General features: G+C 42.9%; 1 protein-coding gene across 1 annotated transcript in view; it reads left to right on the forward strand.

Moving 5' to 3' along the window:
- Positions 1–23000, forward strand: part of LOC308336495 (cyclic nucleotide-gated channel beta-3-like) — a gene marked incomplete at both ends in the record, with an annotated part of 53357 nt that overhangs the window by 143 nt on the left and 30214 nt on the right. Inside the window, 12 exons of the mRNA XM_080793862.1 lie at positions 1779–1827; positions 3290–3473; positions 5921–6081; positions 7811–8164; positions 9525–9733; positions 12843–12893; positions 14658–14744; positions 15195–15259; positions 15691–15813; positions 19675–19816; positions 22095–22254; positions 22764–22861. Of these exons, the coding sequence (XP_080649988.1) occupies positions 1779–1827; positions 3290–3473; positions 5921–6081; positions 7811–8164; positions 9525–9733; positions 12843–12893; positions 14658–14744; positions 15195–15259; positions 15691–15813; positions 19675–19816; positions 22095–22254; positions 22764–22861 (1683 nt within the window). The remainder of the gene's footprint in view (positions 1–1778; positions 1828–3289; positions 3474–5920; positions 6082–7810; positions 8165–9524; positions 9734–12842; positions 12894–14657; positions 14745–15194; positions 15260–15690; positions 15814–19674; positions 19817–22094; positions 22255–22763; positions 22862–23000) is intronic.

Consider the following 23000-nt stretch of genomic DNA (forward strand, 5'->3'; position numbering starts at 1 on the left):
ATACCCAGTGGTGGTAAAAGTACTCAATGTTTATTTTTACTGAATGGGACACTTCACCCTTTTTGCAAAAAAATAAAGAAAATGTTCATGACGTTTAGACGATTTAGAATTTAGATGAACACTTTCCTGGGGGTCTTTATGTGTGTAATATGTGGTTTTAGATGGTTTAGATTTTTAGCAGTGAGCGCAGTGTCTCTGATGTTAATATGGACTGTATGCACTGGGCTCACTTACTTTCTGGACTACATTTTGTCTCGGTAAGACGCCCCCCCCCCCCCCCCCCCCCCCCCCCCTATCCACAAGGAGGAGCAGTGCACCAAAGCATTATGGGAATTGTAGTCCAGGAAGGAAGTGAGCCCATCTCAAATATCTAAAACCACAGACCCCCAGGAAAGTGTTCTAAATCTTCTAAACGTCATTCTTTTCTTTTTTTTTGCAAAAAGGGTTGAAGTAAAAGTATCAGTACTGTCTGCAACGTAGAACTATAGCCTACTGTTAATTAAGTAATTGCCTGGAATTCAAAATGTATTTGAAATGTACACACATATTTTTTAAATGGCAGATCTGTACAAGCTCACAATGTGTGATCTTGTAAAATGATTGTAAAATGTAAAATGAATGCAAGGATTGCCCTGGATGTTTTAGTCGGTCTTGAGGCCTATTGTAGGCTATATGCTTTGTCGCATACGGTGGGTCATGCCTGCATCAAAAATGGCCTATATGAAAGATCTCACAATGCAACGTGAATCACGATGCATTGTGAGCTTGTAGAGCTGCTATAGTTTCATATTTCCAACAACACTATACTTGATGCCTCACTCAGTATGCCGGAGGGAGTCAATACATCACAATCTGTCTCATGCATGATGCATGTGTCAGTTATGCTCAAAGCTGACGGAGCAGAAATCATTAATATAAATATACACAATGCAAAATGATCGAGCCACGATAATTATGATTGAAGTGCACTGTCTTGTTCAGACGTCGAAACGACTGAATCCTAGCTGCGCCAGTTCTATTACTGTACGTCTCCTTTTGGATTGGATATTTCCAAAGCACGCTGAGGTAACCACCTCGATTTGAATTTAACATATCTAACGCTCATCCAAAGGGGAGGTATTAAGGGAGGTATTCTCACGCCAGGGAAGCTGAAATAAGAAGCTGCTTCGTATTTCAATGTCAAATGTAAAAATGAAATAAAAAGTGCGTTTCTTTTGGTCTGGAAGGCTTCTAGTCTTCATGCAGGGCTACTCAAATGTCGCTATGCTTTGAAAAATGGCACGGAGAACAAAACATCTCCCTATTTCCCATGGCCTTTAATGTTGTCTAACCCTATAGAACACTATTCAACTTTTTTTGTCACACCATCACTAAACACGGGTATATTTAACCCAATGCAAAATATTCAAAACGCATATTATATCAAAACATAATAAGTACATCAATATACATGGCAACTTGAGGTACTATGTTCTTTAATATTTCATCATGACTTAAAATAAAGAAAACAAAATATCATAGGGGGCAAAATCAGTGTGTGCATCACCAGAACACCTGCCTGTAGGAAAAAAACAAGGATGTGGGCAGGGAAACTAACGTATACCTTCTATGATGTCACTGAGCATCATGAAGGTATACTGAAAGACCCACCTGCACCTCACACATCAACAACATTATGAAAATATAATTGTCTGGGTGAAAATCGCCAGTGTTTATTGTTCTATAGGGCCAATAAGTTTGAGGACATATATACAGTACTATGTTATTTTGTTGTACAGGAGGAAAAACCCAAGGAGAATGAAGCCAAGGCAGAGGACAAACCCCAGGGTAAGCTACAGTAGCATTCATCACAGTTTATACTATTTTTCTTTTATTGACAGATAGAGACAAAGTCCTTATAGTTATGTGCAAAGTCTGTGAAGTCAATGCTTCAATTAATTCCTCATCGTACGATGGTGTCACGCTCTGCGTCGCGCTCTCTAGGTCGCTCGCTCCATCGATGCTTCCACGCCATGTTGTTTTGGACTGTATATCTGCTATTTTCGGCAACGTTAAGCAACATTATTTAAACGTGTGTATTTACAGTATTTTCACAAAATATAAAGATAAGAAAACAGAAGCCATAGCGGCAGTAGCCTCGGAAACCCAGACGTTTTTATTTCCAGGGAGAAAAAAAAAGTCTGGGTCTGAGTCCACTTCAATTCGGCATAGAGTAGCGCAAACATTGCTCACTCTCTGCTGATTTCTGATTGTCTGCACCTTTGTAAAATTGACATACACACGCACACATGTACACACACACGCTCCTCTCTCTCTCTCTGTCGCTCTAAGTAATTAGTCTCATGTCGCGCAGCTGCGCATATATTCTCCCGGCGGATCCTGCCGGGAGCTGCCTATGCCATAAAAAGCATAGGTGAGTTCCAGGCTATAGCGGCAGTGGCTCAGGGGTAGAGTGGCCGGTAGAGCAGCTGCCTGGGAACCGTGAGGTTACCAGTTCGATGATCCCGGGCTCCCACAGTGTCGAAGTGTCCTTGAGCAAAACACTGAACCCCTAATTGCTCCCGATGTGCAAGTTGGTGCCTTGCATGGTTTTCTCCGCCATCGGTGTGTGAATGTAATGCACAATCTATTGCTGCCTTGGTTAAAGGCGCTATATAAATGCACCATTTACCTGTATGAAATCGTGTATTGGCCAATTCCCTTAATGGTGTGGTGTTTTGAGGCGCTTTTAAGAGAATGAGGTTAGATTAAAAAAAAAAAAACATGCAAGCAGTTGAGTGAAACTGTAAACACGTAACACAACTGGAATTGATAGTCGAATATTCAGAGCAATTGCTTTCATCGTATGCAGCACGCTCTGCAATTATGGTCGGGTGCAGACAAACACAAATACACCTGTCTACGCTTCAAACCACTCTGCAAGGCTGTCATGCAATGTAGTGGGTTTCTTTGTTTTGTCATAGTTTTGGTGCTAGTAGATGGATTCTTCTGCTGTTTTCCACTTCTGTTATTTATGAGTGTTCTTCAGCGCTATGTTCGTCTGGGAGACTGCCCTTAAGTCAGACCTCCCGTTAGTCTGACCTGTGCTGCGGGTTACAAATCACCCGTGCTGCATGCAGGTTACAAATCTTGCTCCAAAACAAAAAAATTAAATAAGCTCATCAAGATCGACCGGTCAATCGTAAAGACATGGGTGCCCAACCCTGGCTTACAATGAGCAGCTATAGCTTATTATTATTATTATTATTAATAATAATATATATTGTTTTGTAATTTATTATGGATCCAGCACCTGCCCCAGCACCGGCCCCAGCAGCGGCACCGGCTCCAGCACCGGCTCCAGCAGCAGCCCCAGCAGCAGCAGTAGCAGCGGCCCCAGCACCCGCTCCAGCAGCGGCCCCAGCAGCGGCCCCAGCACCCGCCCCAGCAGGGGCCCCAGCCCAGGCTAACCCTGACCAACCTGGAACAGAAGGGTAAAAAACCTAAAACCTTATGGCCTTATGGCCGTGCATCAGACCATGACGATCTATAGCCAAATAGGGAATCGACACTTGACCACAGCGTTCATTAATTGCACTCGTTATGAGTTTTAGGTAGGGCTACTTTTGTCAACCCAACTCCAGGTTGGGTTGACTTCTAGAAGCTTCTAGAGGGTTGGGACACATTTGTGTGTCGCAGACACATTTCTATGGGTCCCTTTGTTTTGTTTTTTCCAACATTCTTTTCTTAATCAATATTTCAAAACAGTTACATTTGATTTTTCAGTCATTTTCTGAAGAAAGAAATGAAAAATCGAAGGAATTCCATACATTAGAAAAGGTTAAAGTAGTAATAGCTAGTACGAAAATCGCTCCGTGCCACGTTGTGAACTTGTAGATCTGCTGTTTTCACTATAGCTTGGGTCCCGCGGGGAGACCAACCACTGCAGATGTGCTAGTTAACACACAGATTAGTTAAAGGCCAACACACACTGGCACAGATTGATCGATTCACATGTTTATTGACAATAATGCTTATTATATATATATATATATATATGTACAGAAAATACATACATTTATACACCACCATCGAAAGGACAAACTGCCCGGGAATCCCATTTTAGTTCAGGGGCTTCAGCATGGTAGCATGGTCCCTACAGTAGGTGTGAGTGCCGCCCGGAGTGCTCCAACAACGTGCAGACTAGATTGGAGAGGCTCAAAGTAGCTTAACAGCTTTTCAGCTCTGCGTATAAGAGGCTCAGCGTGCCGAGGCTGCTTAGAGACGGAGAAGTCAAGCGAGTGAAGAGAGAGCTGCACCGTCAGTGCACAGTCACGTCCACCGAGCTAATCAAAATGGAGCAGTTGATGCAAGAAAGAAAGAAAGAAATGTTAGATATTAGATTTGATCATTTTCATAATGCATTGCCTACCATTTTTGAGGGGCGCTATCACCTCCAACGTCTGGCTTTTGAAATCACAGTCATATGGCGTTCCAAAAGCGATCTGCAAGCTCACAAGAGCTGTGAGCTTGTAGATCACCTGTTTTGACTGTTGGTCATTGTGACAGTCAGTGTGTACTGTATATAGTGTTGGCTGTGTAGGGCTTTTTTTCTACAACTGTAATTCTACTACTGCAGGTGATATCATTTGTGATACCAGTTAATTGTACTGTTGACACATACATGGACAGCCAGAGGCAAAGGTCCAAGTCAGGGGTGGGCTGTGGGCAACTTTGACGATGGCGAGGCGCCACCATATTTCCACACTCACTCCAGAGTGATTGCATATTACTGTCGTAGCAAAACTAGCCGATCTACAAGCTAGATCGGCTAGTTTTGCTATTATTTCCTGAATTAATGTTTTGGTATTTCTTAACTGGAATCCTGGAATACTGGAATGCCTTTCAAATGCCTTTAATTATAGTTATGTTCACTTTATGAACTAAATCCAAATACATTGGACATGAGAAAAACTAGACAATAACATTTTAATACTACTCATTAAGCTATAACTGAAGTAATTAAAGCGGGTCATGTTTGCATGTTTGGAATTGTAACAGCTTAAATCAATAATATATCAGTATTCTGATATTAACCTGCGTGAAGGTGGGGGCCGCAAGTGGCCCCCGGGCCGCCAGTTTCCCATGTGTGGTCCAAGTGTTTTATGTCAGTGGTTCTCAAACTGCATGGGGTCCAGTAACCTCCCGTCACCAGACTTTCCACCACAGAGGAAAGCATGGTCTGTGTGTGATCCGGTCTAGCTTAGGCCACGGATACTGAACAAAGGAAAAACACGTTCCAGTTGAAGGGTTTTTGCCAGTCGCTGCGAGTTGGAATGCTGCAAGACCAAACGAACGATATGCCTATAAGCTAAACTACGCCTTAGTTAATATAGCACCAACATAAGTTTAACCCCTATAGGATATTTGAAAATACTGCAGCCGATCTACAAGTTTGTCAAAAGACATGATAAAGTTTGAGAACCACTGATTGTTTATGTGATTGTGAGGTTAGACAGCAGCCATTTTGGGAACCATTTAGGGAAGAACTTGGGCCTCTTCCCTAATTCCAGGTGTTACCGACGATGCTCTATTCCATTATGGTCAAACAGAGTCAGAGTGCTGCTATTGTGCATGTTGGCTCACTGGAAACACCAGTGGGTCTGACTCTCACTCAAGGTGTCCTCTGAGAGTGTACAAATGGAACCAAATGTACCCACAGGCTCTATTTGGTTCCATTTGTACACTCTCAGAGTTATGGGCGTCCTTAAAATTAAACATTTTGGGAACCACTGTATACACTAAAGTCTTAAGTATACAGTCTTAATTAGTATCATCAATAACACCCGTGAAGGAAGTATAGGGAAGGGGCTTCCCTGGATGTAGGACGAGTTCATAGAGCCTATTGTAATCGAGGCATGCTGTTGTGGTTGTTCTATAGGCAAGAGGTGGTCCCCGAGCCCCCGCGGCCCATAGTTGTCAACAAGTACTCCGATGAGCAGCTCAGGGAAATCATCAAACGGATGAGAGAGCGCACAGCATTATACAAGGAGAAGGTCATCGACCAGTACGCCTCCTCTCCAGAGATCAGCCCCCCTGTCAGTGAGTACACAACTACACTCAGACCCCTTTGCCACCGGTTGGTTCCCAATGGGAACCGGTTCAGTTCTTTTTGGTTTTTAGTCCATGAGCCAGAGCTCCAAAATTGGTGGGCAAACTATACCCTATATTAAATTGTTTATAAGATCAATACAAGTAAATTAATACCCTTCCACAGTAGTAGCTTTTATTCTTTTTTGATTATTTTGCATATTTTCCTACATAATGCCTCATTTGCATATTAAAAAAAATAAAATTAGTAATACAATAAATCATTGTCTTGAATTTGTGTAAGTACTCAATTGGGGAAGTTTAATGGTGATAACAATCTAATATAGGTATGGTTTTGCCCACTCAATTCATAATTAACGTTTCAATTTTGGAGCTCTGGCTCATGGACTAAGAACCAAAAAGAACTGAACCGGTTCCCACTGGGAACCAACCGGTGGGAAAGGGGCCACACACACCCATGCCTGCTCCCAAGCTTGCACGCACTTTCAGTTCAGTCAGGACAACTCAAGAATGGATGAAATATATATTTATTGAATAATGAGCAATCTATTTATTATGGTTTGGCGATGAATTGAATCTGCTTTTTAGGTACTCGGGTCAAGCGCATCAGTCCCGACCATAGGGACTCTGAATCCCTCGTACCTAAACAGTATAGATCCAAAACGACAGGTGGTAGCCGGGGTGGAGGTGGGTGAGCTGCAGGTTTGTATACAGCAGCACGCTGATACAGCAGCAGCAAGCAAGCAAGGAGGCAGAGGAATGCAAACCTCCGGTTAAAGTAGCCGGTATGAAGATGGAGTGAGTGTGTGATTGGCTGAGTGAATCATGTGAATGAGAGCGTGACGCTGAGGCGGCCCAATTAATTAACGGCCGGCAGCGACTGCACTGAGGTTCCCTGACTGAACTTGCTCTGCGCATGTCTATACGACAGGCACAAATGCTCATTAACACCCTTTTAGCGACGTCATAACCCTAACCGCTCCCCCCATTATCATACAACAACAGCTGTGGGCGAGGCTTAAGTTCAGGTGGGTGTGGTGCTAAGGTGAAAACCATGCAGGTATACCTAATGAACTGGTGGGTGTGGCCACATAAAACATAATTTGAACACTTTCTGTACACTTTTTTTGAAAGAAATCTTCCTCCTAGTAAAATCATAATACCTGATGACCATGTGTGTGTGGGGGGGGGGGGGGGGGACTGCATCTTTAATATTTCTATGCATTTGACTAGGGATGCACCGAAATTGAAATTCTTGGCCGAAACCGAATACCGAATATAGGAAACAGTTGGCCGAAAACCGAATACCGAATATCCGAATATGATTAATATTATACATCTTTTTTCCTACCATTGATGTCATGGCTGTACCTTAAAGCTACCTGATTTATGGCAAAATAAATGGTTATGGCAAAACTTAACTTAAATAATAATCACTATAATGGGTCCATAAAACATTTATTGAGCCCTTTTGAATGCATTAATTGCATACACTATTCGGTGATATATGTTCTGCCTATTTGGGCCGAAACCGAATAGGCCGAAAATGCATTTTTAGCCATTTTCTGCTGAATATTTTCTCCGGCCGAATATTCGGTGCATCACTAAATTTGACATAATATTACTTTGTGTTTGTTGTCCCCGTTTGCTGTAAGTGGCTCTGGATTTTAAGAGCGTCCGCTAAAAAACGCCCCCCACATTGTGTGTCCCCCGGCTGCAGCGCCGCGGCTTCGCAAAGACCACTACGCCGTGGTGATCGTGGAGAGGAGGAGGCAAGCGGAGGAGGACCGGATCAAGAAGGAGGAGGCGGACCGCATCAAGAAGGAGGAGATGGAGAAGAAGAAAGAGGAGGCCGCCAAGAAGAAGAAGGAGGACGAGGAGAAGAAGAAAGCCGAGGCGGAGGCGGCGGCCGCGGCGGCCGCCGCGGCGGGGATAGTGGAGCCCAAGAAGCCCCTCGCCACCAGAGTCCGGGCCTTCGCCAGCGCCACCTTCTGGACCACCCTGGACACGGTGGTGGGGCCGGTGGAGGACCAGATGGACAAGGTGCTGGGCAACACCATCGACCCGTTCACAGGTCCGGTCCACATTCTGTGTATATACGAGTAAGACGCGCGAACGCGGGAAGCGAACGCAGATCGTAAATTGCAATAACAATTAGAATAAATTACGAATTAGTGAGAACTGTGAAATTAGTGAAAACAGTCTCTTTTGTGCCCATGTATGGAGCTGAGTGGACCTGGCCCCTTTTGTGCCCATATATGGAGCTGAGTGGACCTGGCCCCTTTTGTGCCCATATATGGAGCTGAGTGGACCTGGCCCCTTTTGTGCCCATATATGGAGCTGAGTGGACCTGGCCCCTTTTGTGCCCATAATAGGAGCTGAGTGATTGCTGATGCAACACACTCCATATTTGGATAGCGGGACAGACAGACAGACACACAGACATGATCTGCTAGGTCTCATAGTAAGTGCTCACTGCGTTCGCAACAAAGGCCTCCTATTTCCATCCGAGGTTGTGAACCGCTTCAGTTATTCCTTTGCCCGCCTATAATATTGAGTGTTTTTCCGCTGAAAATGAATTGGTTCAGAAGAACCCTCAAAGTTGGTTTGGAAAACTGCAACCAAAAAAAATGGTTCCGTTGAAGGCACCAATTTAGGTTCCAAGAACCTATAGAACGGAACCGTTCTATATAGAACCAAAGTTCTTTTGGTGGAAAAGGGGTCCGAATGTCTTCTAAATCCTGACAGTTTTCTGGAAAACCGATGTTTCTATATCGGTGGTTCTCAAACTATTGCATGTCAACTATAAGGACCCCCAAAAGTATGTAATTGGCCACCGACCCCTATACCCCCATATGTTGTTCCAGGGAACAACGTATGGGTAGGTATTCCACATTTCCTTGACAGGTACATAGGCTACGTTTTTGAGTGAGCAGCCGCTGTCTGTCTGTCTGTCTGTCTGTCTGTCTGTCTGTCTGTCTGTCTGTCTGTCTGTCGGCTCATACATACTGTTTTTGGTGATAGGTTATCACCGTTTTAGGTGAGAGTTGAGGCCATCATACTTGCGGTGATGTCCTTAAGGATTGACCCCGCCTCGCTGTGGTTTACCCAACTTCTAGACCAATCAGTGAACGGGGGTGATAGCTCCAGAGTGAAAAGACTTGTCTGATAGTAAAAAACAAAGAGATGGGTCTGTGTCCGCGGTGATAGCTGATCATCACCGCGACTGACGTAATGGTGTAGTTTTCCAACCCTTTAAAAACTACACAGCGGTGATAAGCTATCACCAAAAACTGGAGTATGTATGAGCCTTGTCTGTCTGTCTGTCTGTCTGTCTGTCCGTCCGTGTGTATTCCACGGTATTCCACACACAGTTACATTGCCCTGTCTCACCACTCTCACGTCGTCCACCCCCCCCTCCCACTCCTCTGCAGATCGCAGTTACATTGCCTGGCTGGCGCTGGTGACGCTAGCCTGGAACTACAACACCTGGTTTGTCACGGCGCGCCTGTGTTTCAACTACCACACCCCGGACATGATCCCCTACTGGGTGGCCGCCGACCTGTTCGCTGACTTCATCTACTTCGTCGACGTCACCATTTTCCAGGCGCGCAAGCAGTTTGTCAGGGGCGGCGATGTCATTGTAAGTATGTTGCTGCAATAACAAGCTTTCTTTCTTTTGAGGGGCGCTATAGCGCCTCTCCTCATGTCTCCTATGCGCAATGTATACGTATTGAGGATAAAAGGTGAGGGCAGAAAAGTGAGGACACCAATGTGGATTGGCCAGAATATGATGTATGAATGAGCGCCCCTCACTTCACATTGGTGTGATTTTTTTCTTTTTTCGTTCTTTTGTCCCCCCCCACATCGGAAATTTGTGCCAACACAATGCCATTGACAATGAAGGGAAAAGTTACGTCATATGTAGATGAGCAAATTGGCTAACTATAATCACATAAATTCTGTTCAATTCAGTTCAATGAAAGGAGAACTTAGGCTATACTATTTGCCATTGAGGATGAAAGGAGAAATTAGGTCAAATGTCCGCCAAATATGACGTACATTTGTGGCAACACAAACATTAAATGCCATTGACAATGAAGGGAAAAGCTACGTCATATGTAGACGAGCAAATCGGCTAACCAATCACATGAATTCAGTTGTTCATGAGATGATGTATATTGATAAGAGCTCTGTGTGATTTGTGAGGGGCGCCAGCCACTCCTATATACAGGTTTAATGTTTGTCTTTAGTTCAATGTTTGTTTTGTAAACGCTATTGACAATGAAGGGAAAATGTACGTGATAATGTGCCATTTACGTCATATTGTCTCTTTTATTGTTAATGGCGTTTAATGTTTGTGTTTGCACTGTGTGTTTTACATCTCCATTACAACACTATAATCAACATAAGCTAGACTTTAATATATTGGCGCCCTTCACTTCACACGAGTGTGATTTTCTTTTAGCGATTTGCTAACCGCTCCAACATTTGACGTTGTGTGTTTGTGTGTCTAATCGGTAGCAGCACGGTTACCGTGGTTACCGTCATGTGAGATCATGTGGCTATAGACCGATTCACAGAGGGGTGCCCTGGGCGCGGCCATTACTGAGGTGTAATCCATGGAGCAGGTGCTCCGTAGGCCAGGTGTGGCTAATCAGTGCTGTTGCGCTTAATGGTACACCTCAGTAATGGCCGCGCCCAGGAAACCCTCTGTGAATCGGTCTATATACATCATCATCATACATCAGGGGTGGGAAACTTTGACGATGGAGAGGGCCACTATATTTCCATACTCACTCCAGAGGGCCACAGTGCATATTTCTGTCGTAGCGAAAATAGCCGATCTACAAGCTCAAACCGCGTCGCAGCGCGAAACGCTTTGAGCTTGTAGATCAGCTTTTTCTTTTGCTATATTTGAATTCAAATCCTGAATTAGTTTTTTTTGCTATTTTCTTAATTGGAATCCTGATAAGTAACCTTTTTATATTTAATTTCAAATGCATTTAGTTATAGTTATGTTAACTCTATGAACTAAACTATACATTTGACACAAAAAATGTAAAAACATTAAAAACATTTTAATAATAGGAGTCATTAAGCTACATCATAATATAGATCTAATGAATGCGTGTCAACTCGCATGTTTGCATGTTTGGAATTGCAACAGCTGAAATATAATTATCAGTATTCTGCTATTAACCACATGTGGGCTGCATTATGTGATGGTGGGGGGCCGCATGTGGCCCCCGGGCCGCCAGTTGCCGATGTATGTCATGCATCGTCGGCTCAGTGGCCTTGTGGTTAACCCATTCTGACCTGAGATCAGATTCATACGAGGTTTCCACCGGACACACACGGGTCTGATGAACCCATTCTGACCTGAGATCAGATTCTAAAAAATGTCAGTCGTTCTTCGATTTTTCAAAAATAGCAGACCTACAAGCTCGTAGCGCGCCACTCGGTGGCGCGCTACGAGCTTGTAGATCTGCTATTTTTCAATAGCTAAAGCATAACATGATGCTAACACCAACATGGGTTCCCGTTCAGAATGGGTTAAGAGTGTCCGAGGATTGGATCAACAAACAAACGATTCCCGAGCGCAGCACGGCTGCATCTCAGCGCTCCAGGAGGTGGGTCAAATGCGGTGAACAAATCTCGCGTAGAGTGTGGAAATCAGGCATGGGAGAAGACCTCAAGAGGCGGCTGTTCATATAGCTACTGTGGAGTCAGTACTGCTGTATGGGGCCGAGACATGGACCCTCACAGTACAACAGGAAAAAAGCCCTGGATGGAGTCTACACAAGAATGCTATACGAATGGCACTAGGTGTCACATGGACGGATCGCATCAGAAATGTGGACCTCTATGGGGACCTACCACGCGTAGGCAAGTAAATTGACCCTATGGGAGCCAACCCAGGGCAAAGCCAGGAGGGGAAAGAAGCGTACCACCTATATGTAGACGTGCTGCGGCGCGACAGCTTGGCTGACAACACTGCAGAGCTCAAGAACCTGATGTTGGATAGGAATTTGTGGAGGGCAGCGATCCAGGAATCCCGAGTTGGTGTTGGCTAGACTTCACTCTCGCAGCATGATGACAGCAATGTATGTGACAAATAAACGGGCTTCCATCTTCTTCCGTCCCACTTCCGCATCCTCCTGTGGGTCTGGAACTTCCAGGGACCCCCGGGGACCCCCACACAGAGTTGCACCACTCACTTCACGCGGGTGTGATTTTAATAGACCTAGTGTGTCTATTAAAATCACACCCGTGTGAAGTGAGTGGTGCAACTATGCTATCTAGGGCATGCTTTGGGGCCCTAAAGATGAATACAAAATCAATATGAACATCTTAATACTGTCCAATACTTAGATAGGGAGAGGGGTTGAAATTATGACAGGCAGGTGCTGCTGTCAAAATACGACTCACCATAAAACACTTTGTGTTTGAAATAGATGCTTCTAAGGTGTGATTTAGGGCCCTATGAAAACAGAATGAATGTCAACATCCTAATACTGTCCAATAATTAGATATGGAGGGGGTGCAAATTATGATGTATGTATCATAATACATCAGAATTCAAAACCTAACATCAGAGCAGAAACTTAACATGGTTGTATGTATGTATAGCGTTTAAGCTGACCTGAGAGCAGCATTCAACAGCTGCTCTTGTAATCTTTCCATGTGAATTTGCTGCTCTCAGGGCAGCGAGTCAACGGCTAATAATTCTTTTATTTTGTCCTTTTCAGAAAGACAGGGTGACCACGAAGAAGCACTACAGAGAATCAGCCATAATCACGGTAAGTGTTATTGATTGATTGATTGACTGATTGAATACTTTATGCAGCACAAATAATATGCGAGTAGGGCAACCAAATTGTCAGCGACGTCCCTGTTTTTGGACTTGCAGCATGGGGGCTTGTAATTTATATTATTTTATGTCTGGGTTATTATAGTTATATATTATACAGCGTCCATCATTTCCCATTCATTTTTGCCATAGACGTTTCAGAGGGTATTTATTTAAAGACCTGTAATCCTCGGTAAAAGCCAAATAAACACAATTTGTTGGGCCAAACAAATAATTCGAAAGAAGAAAAACAAAAGTGTTGTACCCTAGCCCTTTTAAAGTGGTGCAACCATAGGCTGCAGCCACTCCAATGCCCAGCTTTGTCCGCCCCTGGTGGTGTCCCTGCGTCACTGCGTCCCTGCGTCCCTGTGTCCCTATGTATGTTTAGGGTACCAACAGGGGGCGCTGTTGCACCACTCACTTCAGATTGGTCTGATTTTTGAGGGCCCTCCTATATACAGGTTTAATGTTTGTTTTTAGTCCAATTTTTGTTTTAAAAACGCCATTGACAATGAAGGGATAATATACGTCATGTTGTCCCTAACACATTAAACATTAAATGCCCTTAATAATAAAGAGAATTTAATGTTGCACCTAATCAACATGAGTTGGACTTTAATATATAGCGCCCCTCACTTCACACACGGGTGTGATTTCTTTCTAATTATTTGTTTGGCCCAGTTTTACATTTTTTATTGTCATGCGTTGTCACCATCCGAGTTGGCTTTGTCCGAGGCCTACAAACCAAACTCAACGCTCTATAGTAGCCTGAGGTCCACCTATGCTTTCTATGGCATAGGCAGCTCCCGGCAGGATCCCCCGGGAGAATCTAGACATGAGTGACATGAGACTATAATTCATTAGAGCGACAGAGAGTCAGCGCACGCACACTGTCGCGCACGTCCCCTGCTGCGCGCAGCTTAAAAACCGGGTTTTTAGACAGCTGGTGGATGGAAAAGAAGCTGCACCTCCGCGCCCGACTGACGCGACGGACAGCTTCACGGACGCGCTCTCCTCCGCGTCAGTCGGGCGCGGAGGTGGAGCTTCTTTTCCATCCACCAGCTGTCTAAAAACCCCACGAAGAAGAAGGGCCTCAGGTTCTTATGACGCGTCCACGCGCGACAGTGAGCTTATACGCCCAGAGAGAGAGGAGTGTGTGTGTGTACGTGTGTACGTGTGTTCGTCAATTTAACAAAGGTGCAGATGCATAAACGTTTGCGCTACCCTATGCCGTCTTGAAGTGGACTCTGACTTTTTTTAGAGGCTACTCTATAGTAACTGAAACTATAACGACCTGACAAAATGTAGAAATAAAATAAACATACGTTCATGATGTGAGTGATCACCTGATCAGGAGATTGCTCCGCCCTCTGCAGGCTTCACGTAACTTTGGGCCTTGATTTCCAAACACTGGATCGTGACCCATTTATTATCCTACATTTAGTTTTTAATTATTAAAAAAGAAGAAAAAAAAACAAAATTTTTCATGAATTAAAAACAAATTCAATGTTTAGTTTTTCAGTCTACAAAAGCTCACAACGTGGTGTGACTCATGTGAAGCAACGTGTTGTGAGCTTGTTGATCTGCTATTTTCGCTAGTTTGGACACAGGCTAAAACGTTTGGGAACCCCTGCTCCAACAATACACTTCAAACGGCTAGAAAAAAAACATCCAGATGATTTTTACACAACTCTGTCTCTCTGTCCCTTTTCAGATAGACTTGATAGCTCTTGCACCGTTGGACCTGCTGTGCTTCCAGTTCGGATACAAGTCCATTTTCAGAGCTAATCGTATTTTAAAGGTAAATTATATAAACTAAATAGTCTCTCGTTGCCAGACTGTCGCCACCTCGCAATTTTCAAATGCTTCTGTCATACAGAACAGAATCTCTGATCATGAGTAATTTATATTATCCACATTGAAATCATCTAAGACTAGCTATATACGCTTAGATTATAAGTGTATATATAGCTTGCTGCCTATAGCAGAAATGGAAATAAAAAAATAAAATGTAAAGATATTTTAATATATATTTTCGTGAACGGAAATGCCAGCTTCCTTACTCGGATTTCGGGAGGTGTAGTTCCAGACTCTACTGTATATAGCATTTGGAGATTGTGGAATAGTCGTATGGCTACGCGAGACTACAAACTAAAGTATTTGATGCATTTCAACAGATACATGTTAGCTTATACCAGCATTATACCAATGTGTTACCGATACCTACTGCATTTTGATTCTCACTTTGAAGGCAGAAACATTCTTTGAGTTCAGCGATCGTCTGGAAAGTCTCATGGCCAAAGCTTACATCTGGAGGTGAGATACGACAGTAGTTACAAAATGAATTAATTGAGTAGGCCTACTGCACTTAAGTAACATCTGTGAAAATAGCAGATCTACAAGTTCACAACGCTTCACAATGCAACTCTTTGTAGGCTTGTGTATCTGACTGCTATAATTTCTATTTTCACTATTATTGATTTATTTTTATTTGAACATTTCTTGAAAATGAAAAGAAATCGTCTGTTCTACTCTTTAATGCTTGAGTGTTTTTATATAATAGGCCTATACTCCAGTACTTTTAACTCAAGGGCAATAATTTGACCAAGCAACTTTTATTTGTAGTTTGCCAAGAGTGTCTATACACAAGAGTGTACTGGGATTGAGCACAGCTGCTGTCTATCACCACTCTACATTTCTATATGCAATGAAGAAACGCTTAACTTGGTGTGTTTTTTTGTGTTTAGAGTAATCCGCACCATCGGCTACCTCCTTTTCATGCTCCACCTCAACGCCTGCGTCTACTACGTTGCTTCGGACTACCAGGGCATCGGCAAGACCAAATGGGTGTACTCTGGCCTGGGCAGCGCGTATGTACCCTTCAGTATTATTATTATGTTTCATTTACACGTGTTTACATTGTAGTGTAGTCAAATGAGACTAAAATGTATAATAGTTTTAGCTAGCACCACAGAGTGATGTACCATTAGTCTGTCTGTCTATCCACACTCCACAGTGACTCAATACTCTATCCATATCTATCCACTTTCCATATCATCGTAAGTCATTTTTTTAAGGTTTTCAGGAAGAAACAAAATCGGATCCAAAGCAAAACTATATGATTTATATTAATATATAAATAACACTATCAGTTATACGTGTAACATAATATGGTTACATTGAATTAAATAGGATTAAACCTTAGACTTGACCTATTTTATCCTGATAATGTCACAAAACCATTGACTTAGGCCAAAATAAATGCCTATTTCACACTCCTCCTCCTGGTCTAAATCACACTATTATGTTGGCCTAAGTCACACTCATTTTAGTAAAAGGGGCGGGATCAGCATGATCCTTTTCAATTACTTTAGCGAGTTTACCAGAGGTGTCACAAGGAGCTGATTTTACTTTTGGTACTTTAAGTGCATTTTGATGCCAAGCACTTTTACTCAAAAACATTTATAATCCTGGACTTTTACTTGTAAACCAATAAACCATCACTAAACATATACCCAATATAAAATATTCCATAAAAAAGATTTATCATCTAAATATATTGCAGTACAGCAATACATGGAAACTTGAGGTACTCTTCTTTAATATTCCATCGTTACTTTTCACAAGAAAAACGTGCTTATTATTATTTTTTAATATTCCTAAAAAAAGAGAAATGAAGTTGGGAACTTCTCCTTTGATCCATCCATTCCTAAAACATGTGAGATTGGTCCAGTGATTTTTTTTTTTTTAAGAAATATCCATTGTGGGTGTATTGGAATTCTTTTAAATTTTTCTCTATCACACTATCACTAAACACGGGTGAAATTCACCCGAAAACCTGCCTGTAGGAAAAACCAGGGATGTGGGCAAGGAATCAAACCTACCTTCTATGATGTCACTGAGCATCATGAAGGTACTGAAAGACCCACCTGCACCTCAGACATCAGCAACATTATGAAAATTGAAAAAAATATAATCGTCCGGGGGGAAAATCACCCGTGTTTAGTGTTCTGGGGTTAAAGGTAGAGTAAGTGATTTCACTCAAAAAACCGTAGGTTTCGTTTTTGGCTGTGGGACCTAAGCCTTCGTCCAATCAGGATAGAGAGTCAAAAACGAAACCTAAGGTTTTTTGACCCCCAGGGGTTAACTGGGGACAGGGAGGAACTCCTTATATGGTCAGCACACTCTATAGTAGAGAGGATTATCACAACAAAACAAAAAAATAAGTGATATTTGAATTAAGTGAAATCACTTACTCTACCTTTAAATTGAGTTTTCACTTGTAAATTCTGTAATATTTCTTCCATGTTTATACTGTTGCCATATAGTTACCTCAGCTGCTTCTTCTATGCTGAGAAGTCCCTTCTGATGGTGGCCGAGTTACCAACGCCCGACAGTGTGTTCGGTCAAGTCTTTCAGATGACAAACTACCTTTTTGGGGCATTCTTTTTGTCCATCGTTCTAGGACAGGTAGTCTCATATAGTTATACTTTTTACCTTTTTTGTGTGTGTGTGAGGCAAAAGAGTTTTTCATTCGTTCCCCTCACCCCCCACCTTTATCAGCTTTTTTAAAATACATACCGTCAGTGTGAATTACATTGCTCCATGCAATTCTCATCAATATGTTATATCCCATTTAGGACGTATTAACCTGACTCTGCCAGATTGCGGCAGCATTGAGTTCACAAGTTCCCTCCTCCTCCTGCCTGCATCTGGGCTCTCTCTCTCAAGCAGAAACGATGAATCCGGAAAGCAGCAGGACAAAAATCTGATATCTCCATAATAATTTCGAGTTGTATAGTCTTGTTAGGTTGAGTTTACCGTGCGCTGTGGGGCACAGCTTCAATATGTCATACGTCTCGCGTTGATCCCGCCTCTAGCGGCCGCATATGGCCGCATATTATCGCTCCGGCCAGAATTCGCCCAGAGTACATCGTCTCTGCCCGAGAGAGCCCAGACTCACCCTTCTGGCAGAATGCAAATGTTGTCCAGCAGGGGGAGTGGTTTCACCAGGCTATTTGGGGCTGGGCCCCCTTGGGGTTTCTACCCTTCAAGACTGTCCGGAAACCCATTTTTTGGGTTCTTGTTGCTATGATCCATAACAACATAACATTTTTGTCATTTTGAGGAAATATTTGAAGTAGCCTATATTTCAGAAAACTTAGGTCAAGGATTTAGAAGGCGTGTCTTTTAAGAATCGGCCTCTAGTCCTAAATGGGATATTACTGTATCGGGCCTAATGCTATATTCTACAAAATATTCAGCAGTCCAAGTATGTGAATGTCTCCACACGGCCGAATCTTCATTGCTAATTTAGAGTTGAACTGAACACCCCATGGATTATTATTATATAGTGTTCTTATAGAGTCAGGGCTGTTTCAAATGAAACCGTAACGACATCGTTCACATTGTCTTCTTTTCCTGGAAAACAGTAACCTGACTTTGCCAGCTGGGGGCGGTATTGGGTAACCATGTGAAACAAACTTGTGTAGCAAGCTTCTTGGATCTGGCAGCGTCAGGTTAGGAAAACAGTGCCTATACCAAACAGTGATGTGGACAGACAGGCGTGACAGAAACAATGATTGAGCAGCTTTATTCCTATACATTCAAGTGTTTGCACCAAGGTTTTATTATAGTTAACCAAAAGTAAGGCCATATAACTAAAACTAGAATTGGACAAAAATTAGGCTTTACAAAAAAAAAGATAACTAATTGAAACCGTATTGTATGTTTACAAATCATAGTGAAAATGAGCTTAGTTTATATAGTCTTGGTCAATATTTCATACATTAGCCTAATTATTTTTTAAACAAAAACATGTATAATGAAAACAGCTGATGTATGTGAACTTCATGTAATAGATCTGCTATTTTCACCTTACCCAAGACCTATATTATGTTTGTTTTTTCTTTTTGTCAAAACTAAACTGTTTCATGAATTTAAACTAAACTAAAATTGAAAAATAAAAGTAAAATACAATTCTAAACTATTATAACCTTGGTGTGAAACACTGGCCAGTGACTGTACACTGTAGCTTCAGTCGTTGTGTAGAAAAACTTCAGTCATAGATGAGCTTCAGTTAAATACAGTGGTTCTCAAAGTGGGGTCCAGGGACCCCCAGGGGTCTTTTTGAGGGAGTCCAGGTGGTCCTGAGCAATACATATAGCATCAGAATCAGCCCTATAACCCTATTTAGACTTTAGTCAGGTGAATCAGAGGTGATATAGAAAGAAAAAAAAATCTGAGAATAAATTCCTTAACACAATACATGTCTTCCTTTCTGCTTGAATATATTCTTTCACAGTGAACGTTTTTTTTTTTTTTGCGGCTTAAGCCTTTTATTGGGTTTTTTTAAGGGACAGACAGTATAGGCTGACAGGAAACGGGAGAGAGATGGGGGGGGGAAGACATGCAGTAAAGGCCGTGTCGGGGCTCGGGAGTCGAACCCGCGGCACACTGCGACTGGATTACCACCAGTCGGGTGCCCAGACGGTTATACGCCACCGCCTGGGCCACAAGTGAACGTTTTTAACTCGAATATTCACTTCTGGGGGAGGTCCCCTGGCTGGAACAACATATTTTCAGATGGGGGTCGGCGGCGGCCCCGAATACATTATATTCTTGGGGGTCCTTGACAAGAAAACGTTTGAGAACCACTGACATATATAGAAACATGGGGCATTTTCAGAAAACTCTCCTAACGGGCCGACATGACACTTCTCCACATGCAGGTACCTGCGCTGTTACTACTACGCGGTCCGCAGTCTGATCAACATCGGGGGTCTCAACGAACCCCACACCGTCTTTGAGATTTCCTTTCAGATGACTAACTTTTTTACGGGTGTCTTTGTGTTCTCCAGTTTGATCGGACAGGTAACGAGAGAGACAATATAGAACTAGAAAGGGGCGAGGCTTTTATACGATCCCTCCTGAGGTATCCCCCCGTATATAGGAAAGCCGAGGTTCTCCCTGCACTGCAGTATATATAGTGGGTTTTCGGGTGTTATCATCAGACGATTTAATAGTGGCCGCGTCATCAGCCCTTGTCAAGACCGTGCAATGGAGCCAGTAATGGACATTTCCTAATTTTTTACACTTTATTTTGATTTTTATTGGTGAATAAATGAAAAAAACATGTGTACATTTTGTTGTATCCGACATGTAAATATCCCCCCCTCCCCCCAAATCAAGGTCAGAACAAGACAAATAAAACAAAGACAGACAGTATAAAGACAGTAAAAGTAATTAGTAAACTAGTTTTGAAAGTACTAATGAAAAAAAAGAATAATAATAATAAAATAAACAGCATTTTCCATCAGGGTATGGTATCTAGGTTACATACATTGTATCCATCTTTCAGTTTAGATAGTAAATTGCTCTAAATCCAACTGTCTACTTACTGAGGGCGACATTTCCTACATTTTTGTTGTTTGTTGTAGACGTTTTGTTGTCAGCAGTGTTGTTTTCGACGACTTAACCTAAGACGAAAAATGTTCGTCGACTACCTTTTTCCACTGACGAAAACTACATGGAAACTACATGAAAACGAATCTATGATGACTAAAACTAAGACTAAATATACTTGACAATTCCGTCAACAAATAAAAACTAGACTAAAATGTTAGGAAGGGACTATAGTGGACAAGATATCCAGTATAAGTCATTTTACACTTGGAACACTTTAAAGTGTTCCGGTGTAGTCGGTTGCAAGCTCAAAACCATAAGTATAAGTCATTTTACACTTGGAACACTTTAAAGTGTTCCGGTGTAGTCGGTTGCAAGCTCAAAACCGCGTCGCAACACATTGTGAGCTTGTATAGATCTGCTATTTTCAGCAAGTGTAAAAATCAGTCATTACGACGGCATCAAAGCCCGCCAAGACCAAGACACATTTTAGTCGACTAAATCAACTGTAGATTTAGTCGACTAAAATCTTATGACGTTTAGTCGACTAAAACCAGACTAACACTAAAACATCCCAGGTGACTAAAATGTGACTAAAACTAAATGAAAACCATTCAAGATACTCTGACTAACACTAAAATAGAAAATTGCTGCCAAAAACAACACTGGTTGTCAGCCATTGTGTTGGTCGCATTGTCTGGCCACTAACCCTATTCCTCAGGGATGTCGCTGACCATGTGGTTGCCCTACTCGTAGGCTATTTGTGCTGCTCCCGCTCCTGACGAGAGCGCGGCGTTTCCTCATGCAGATTCGGCAACTTTCGCCGTTTGCGAGAACGCACACACAGCCACTCGTTTAATATTACGTGGCGGAGCCGCGGAGAAAATTGTTATTGTGAGGGTCGGCGTAATTGGCACATTTGAACTGCTGTAAACCTATAACCTAACATAAAGTGAAGTTGTTGTACAGTGCAGTTTCGTGATGTTTTTTTCGCTTTCGGCGGCAGTCATTTCACTTCCGTGTTTCCCATAGTCGCCTACTCGCGGTATAGGCAGTATGTAGGAAAGGTCCATATTATTGCTCCATCGCATGGTCTTGATATTGGTGATTATCAGTTGATAACATTCGCACCTCCCACAGTCCAGATGAATCTAGAACCTGTTGTTGTTGTTGTTGTTGTTGTAGAGTAATATGCCCCCCCTTTACCCAACAAAACATGAATTGATTATTAATAAGTAACACAATATGTAATTAAATGGTAGTATTATAAAACTATTGTTTTCAATAGCCTGTAACATATTCGTAGTCTGACTATGTTTCGGTCTATCACTGGGTGTCGTTAATGCTCAAGAAAATGTAAAAAAAAAAATACAAATAAAGACCAAAAAATAGACCAGCCTACCACAGGCTTGAGGTGCGGTGGAACCCCGTTGAGCCTATATACTGCTTTAACCCATTCTGACCGGGAACCCATTTTGGTGTCAGCATCGTGTCGTGCTTTAGCTATTGAAAAATAGCAGATCTACAAGCTCATAGCGCGCCACCGAGTGGCGCGCTACGAGCTTGTAGGTCTGCTATTTTTGAAAAATCGAAGAACGACTGACATTTTTTAGAATCTGATCTCAGGTCAGAATGGGTTCATCAGACCAGTGTGTGTCCAGTGGAAACCTCGTATGAATCTGATCTCAGGTCAGAATGGGTTAATAGACTATAGTGTTTCTTATCTGTCACGTCGTGTTCTTCCCAGATGAGGGATGTCATCGGTGCCGCCACCCAGGGCCAGACGTACTTCCGCAGCTCCATGGACGCCACCGTGGCCTACATGGTGGCCAACAAGATCCCGAGCCTCTGCCAGAACCGCATCCGCACCTGGTACACCTACACCTGGGACGCTCAGGGCATGCTGGGTCAGTATATCCATGGGCTGGGTCAGTATCCATGGGCTGGGTCAGTTATTAATGGGACCATCATTTTCCAAAAAGAATAGTATGACATTAGAAAGGAGACTTTAAACTAGTGACTGGAAGAAGAAAGTATTCATGACCATGTTTATTAAGGTAATACAGTCTAGGTGAAGTTGGGCCCAAATACATGGACTTCTATGGGGCTATGGGTTTTTCTGGGTCCAGTGACAGCGCCACAACAGGCCATTATATGAACTTTCATTTCCTTAGTGGCTTCACAAAATATCTGTCTGACTGCCCCCCTGGTCAGTATCCATGGGCTGCGGTCAGTGTCCATGGGCTGGGTCCATCAGTCGAGAGAGGCTGGATTTAGGAAGATCTCCTAAATATGGAGTTTTTAATTCGGGCACACTCGTGTCAAAGTAGATTTGGCCGTTCTTTGCAAGAAATGGAATACTAATGATACTGAGTGACCATGATACTGACCATGATACTGTCTCAATGCTTTCCAGACGAGTCGGAGCTGCTGGATAAGATGCCTCTGGTAATGAGGACGGCCATCGCTGTGGACATCAACCTGACCACCTTCCAGAAGATTGACCTCTTCAAGGTGACACCTGCACACTGTAGACGCACGCACGCACGCACGCACGCACGCACACACACGCACGCACGCACGCACGCACACACACACACACACACACTGGACACCAACCTGACCACCTTCCAGAAGATTGACCTCTTCAAGG

Source organism: Protomyctophum bolini (genome assembly GCF_963924005.1).
Source record: "Protomyctophum bolini genome assembly, chromosome: 21".
NCBI lineage: Eukaryota > Metazoa > Chordata > Actinopteri > Myctophiformes > Myctophidae > Protomyctophum > Protomyctophum bolini.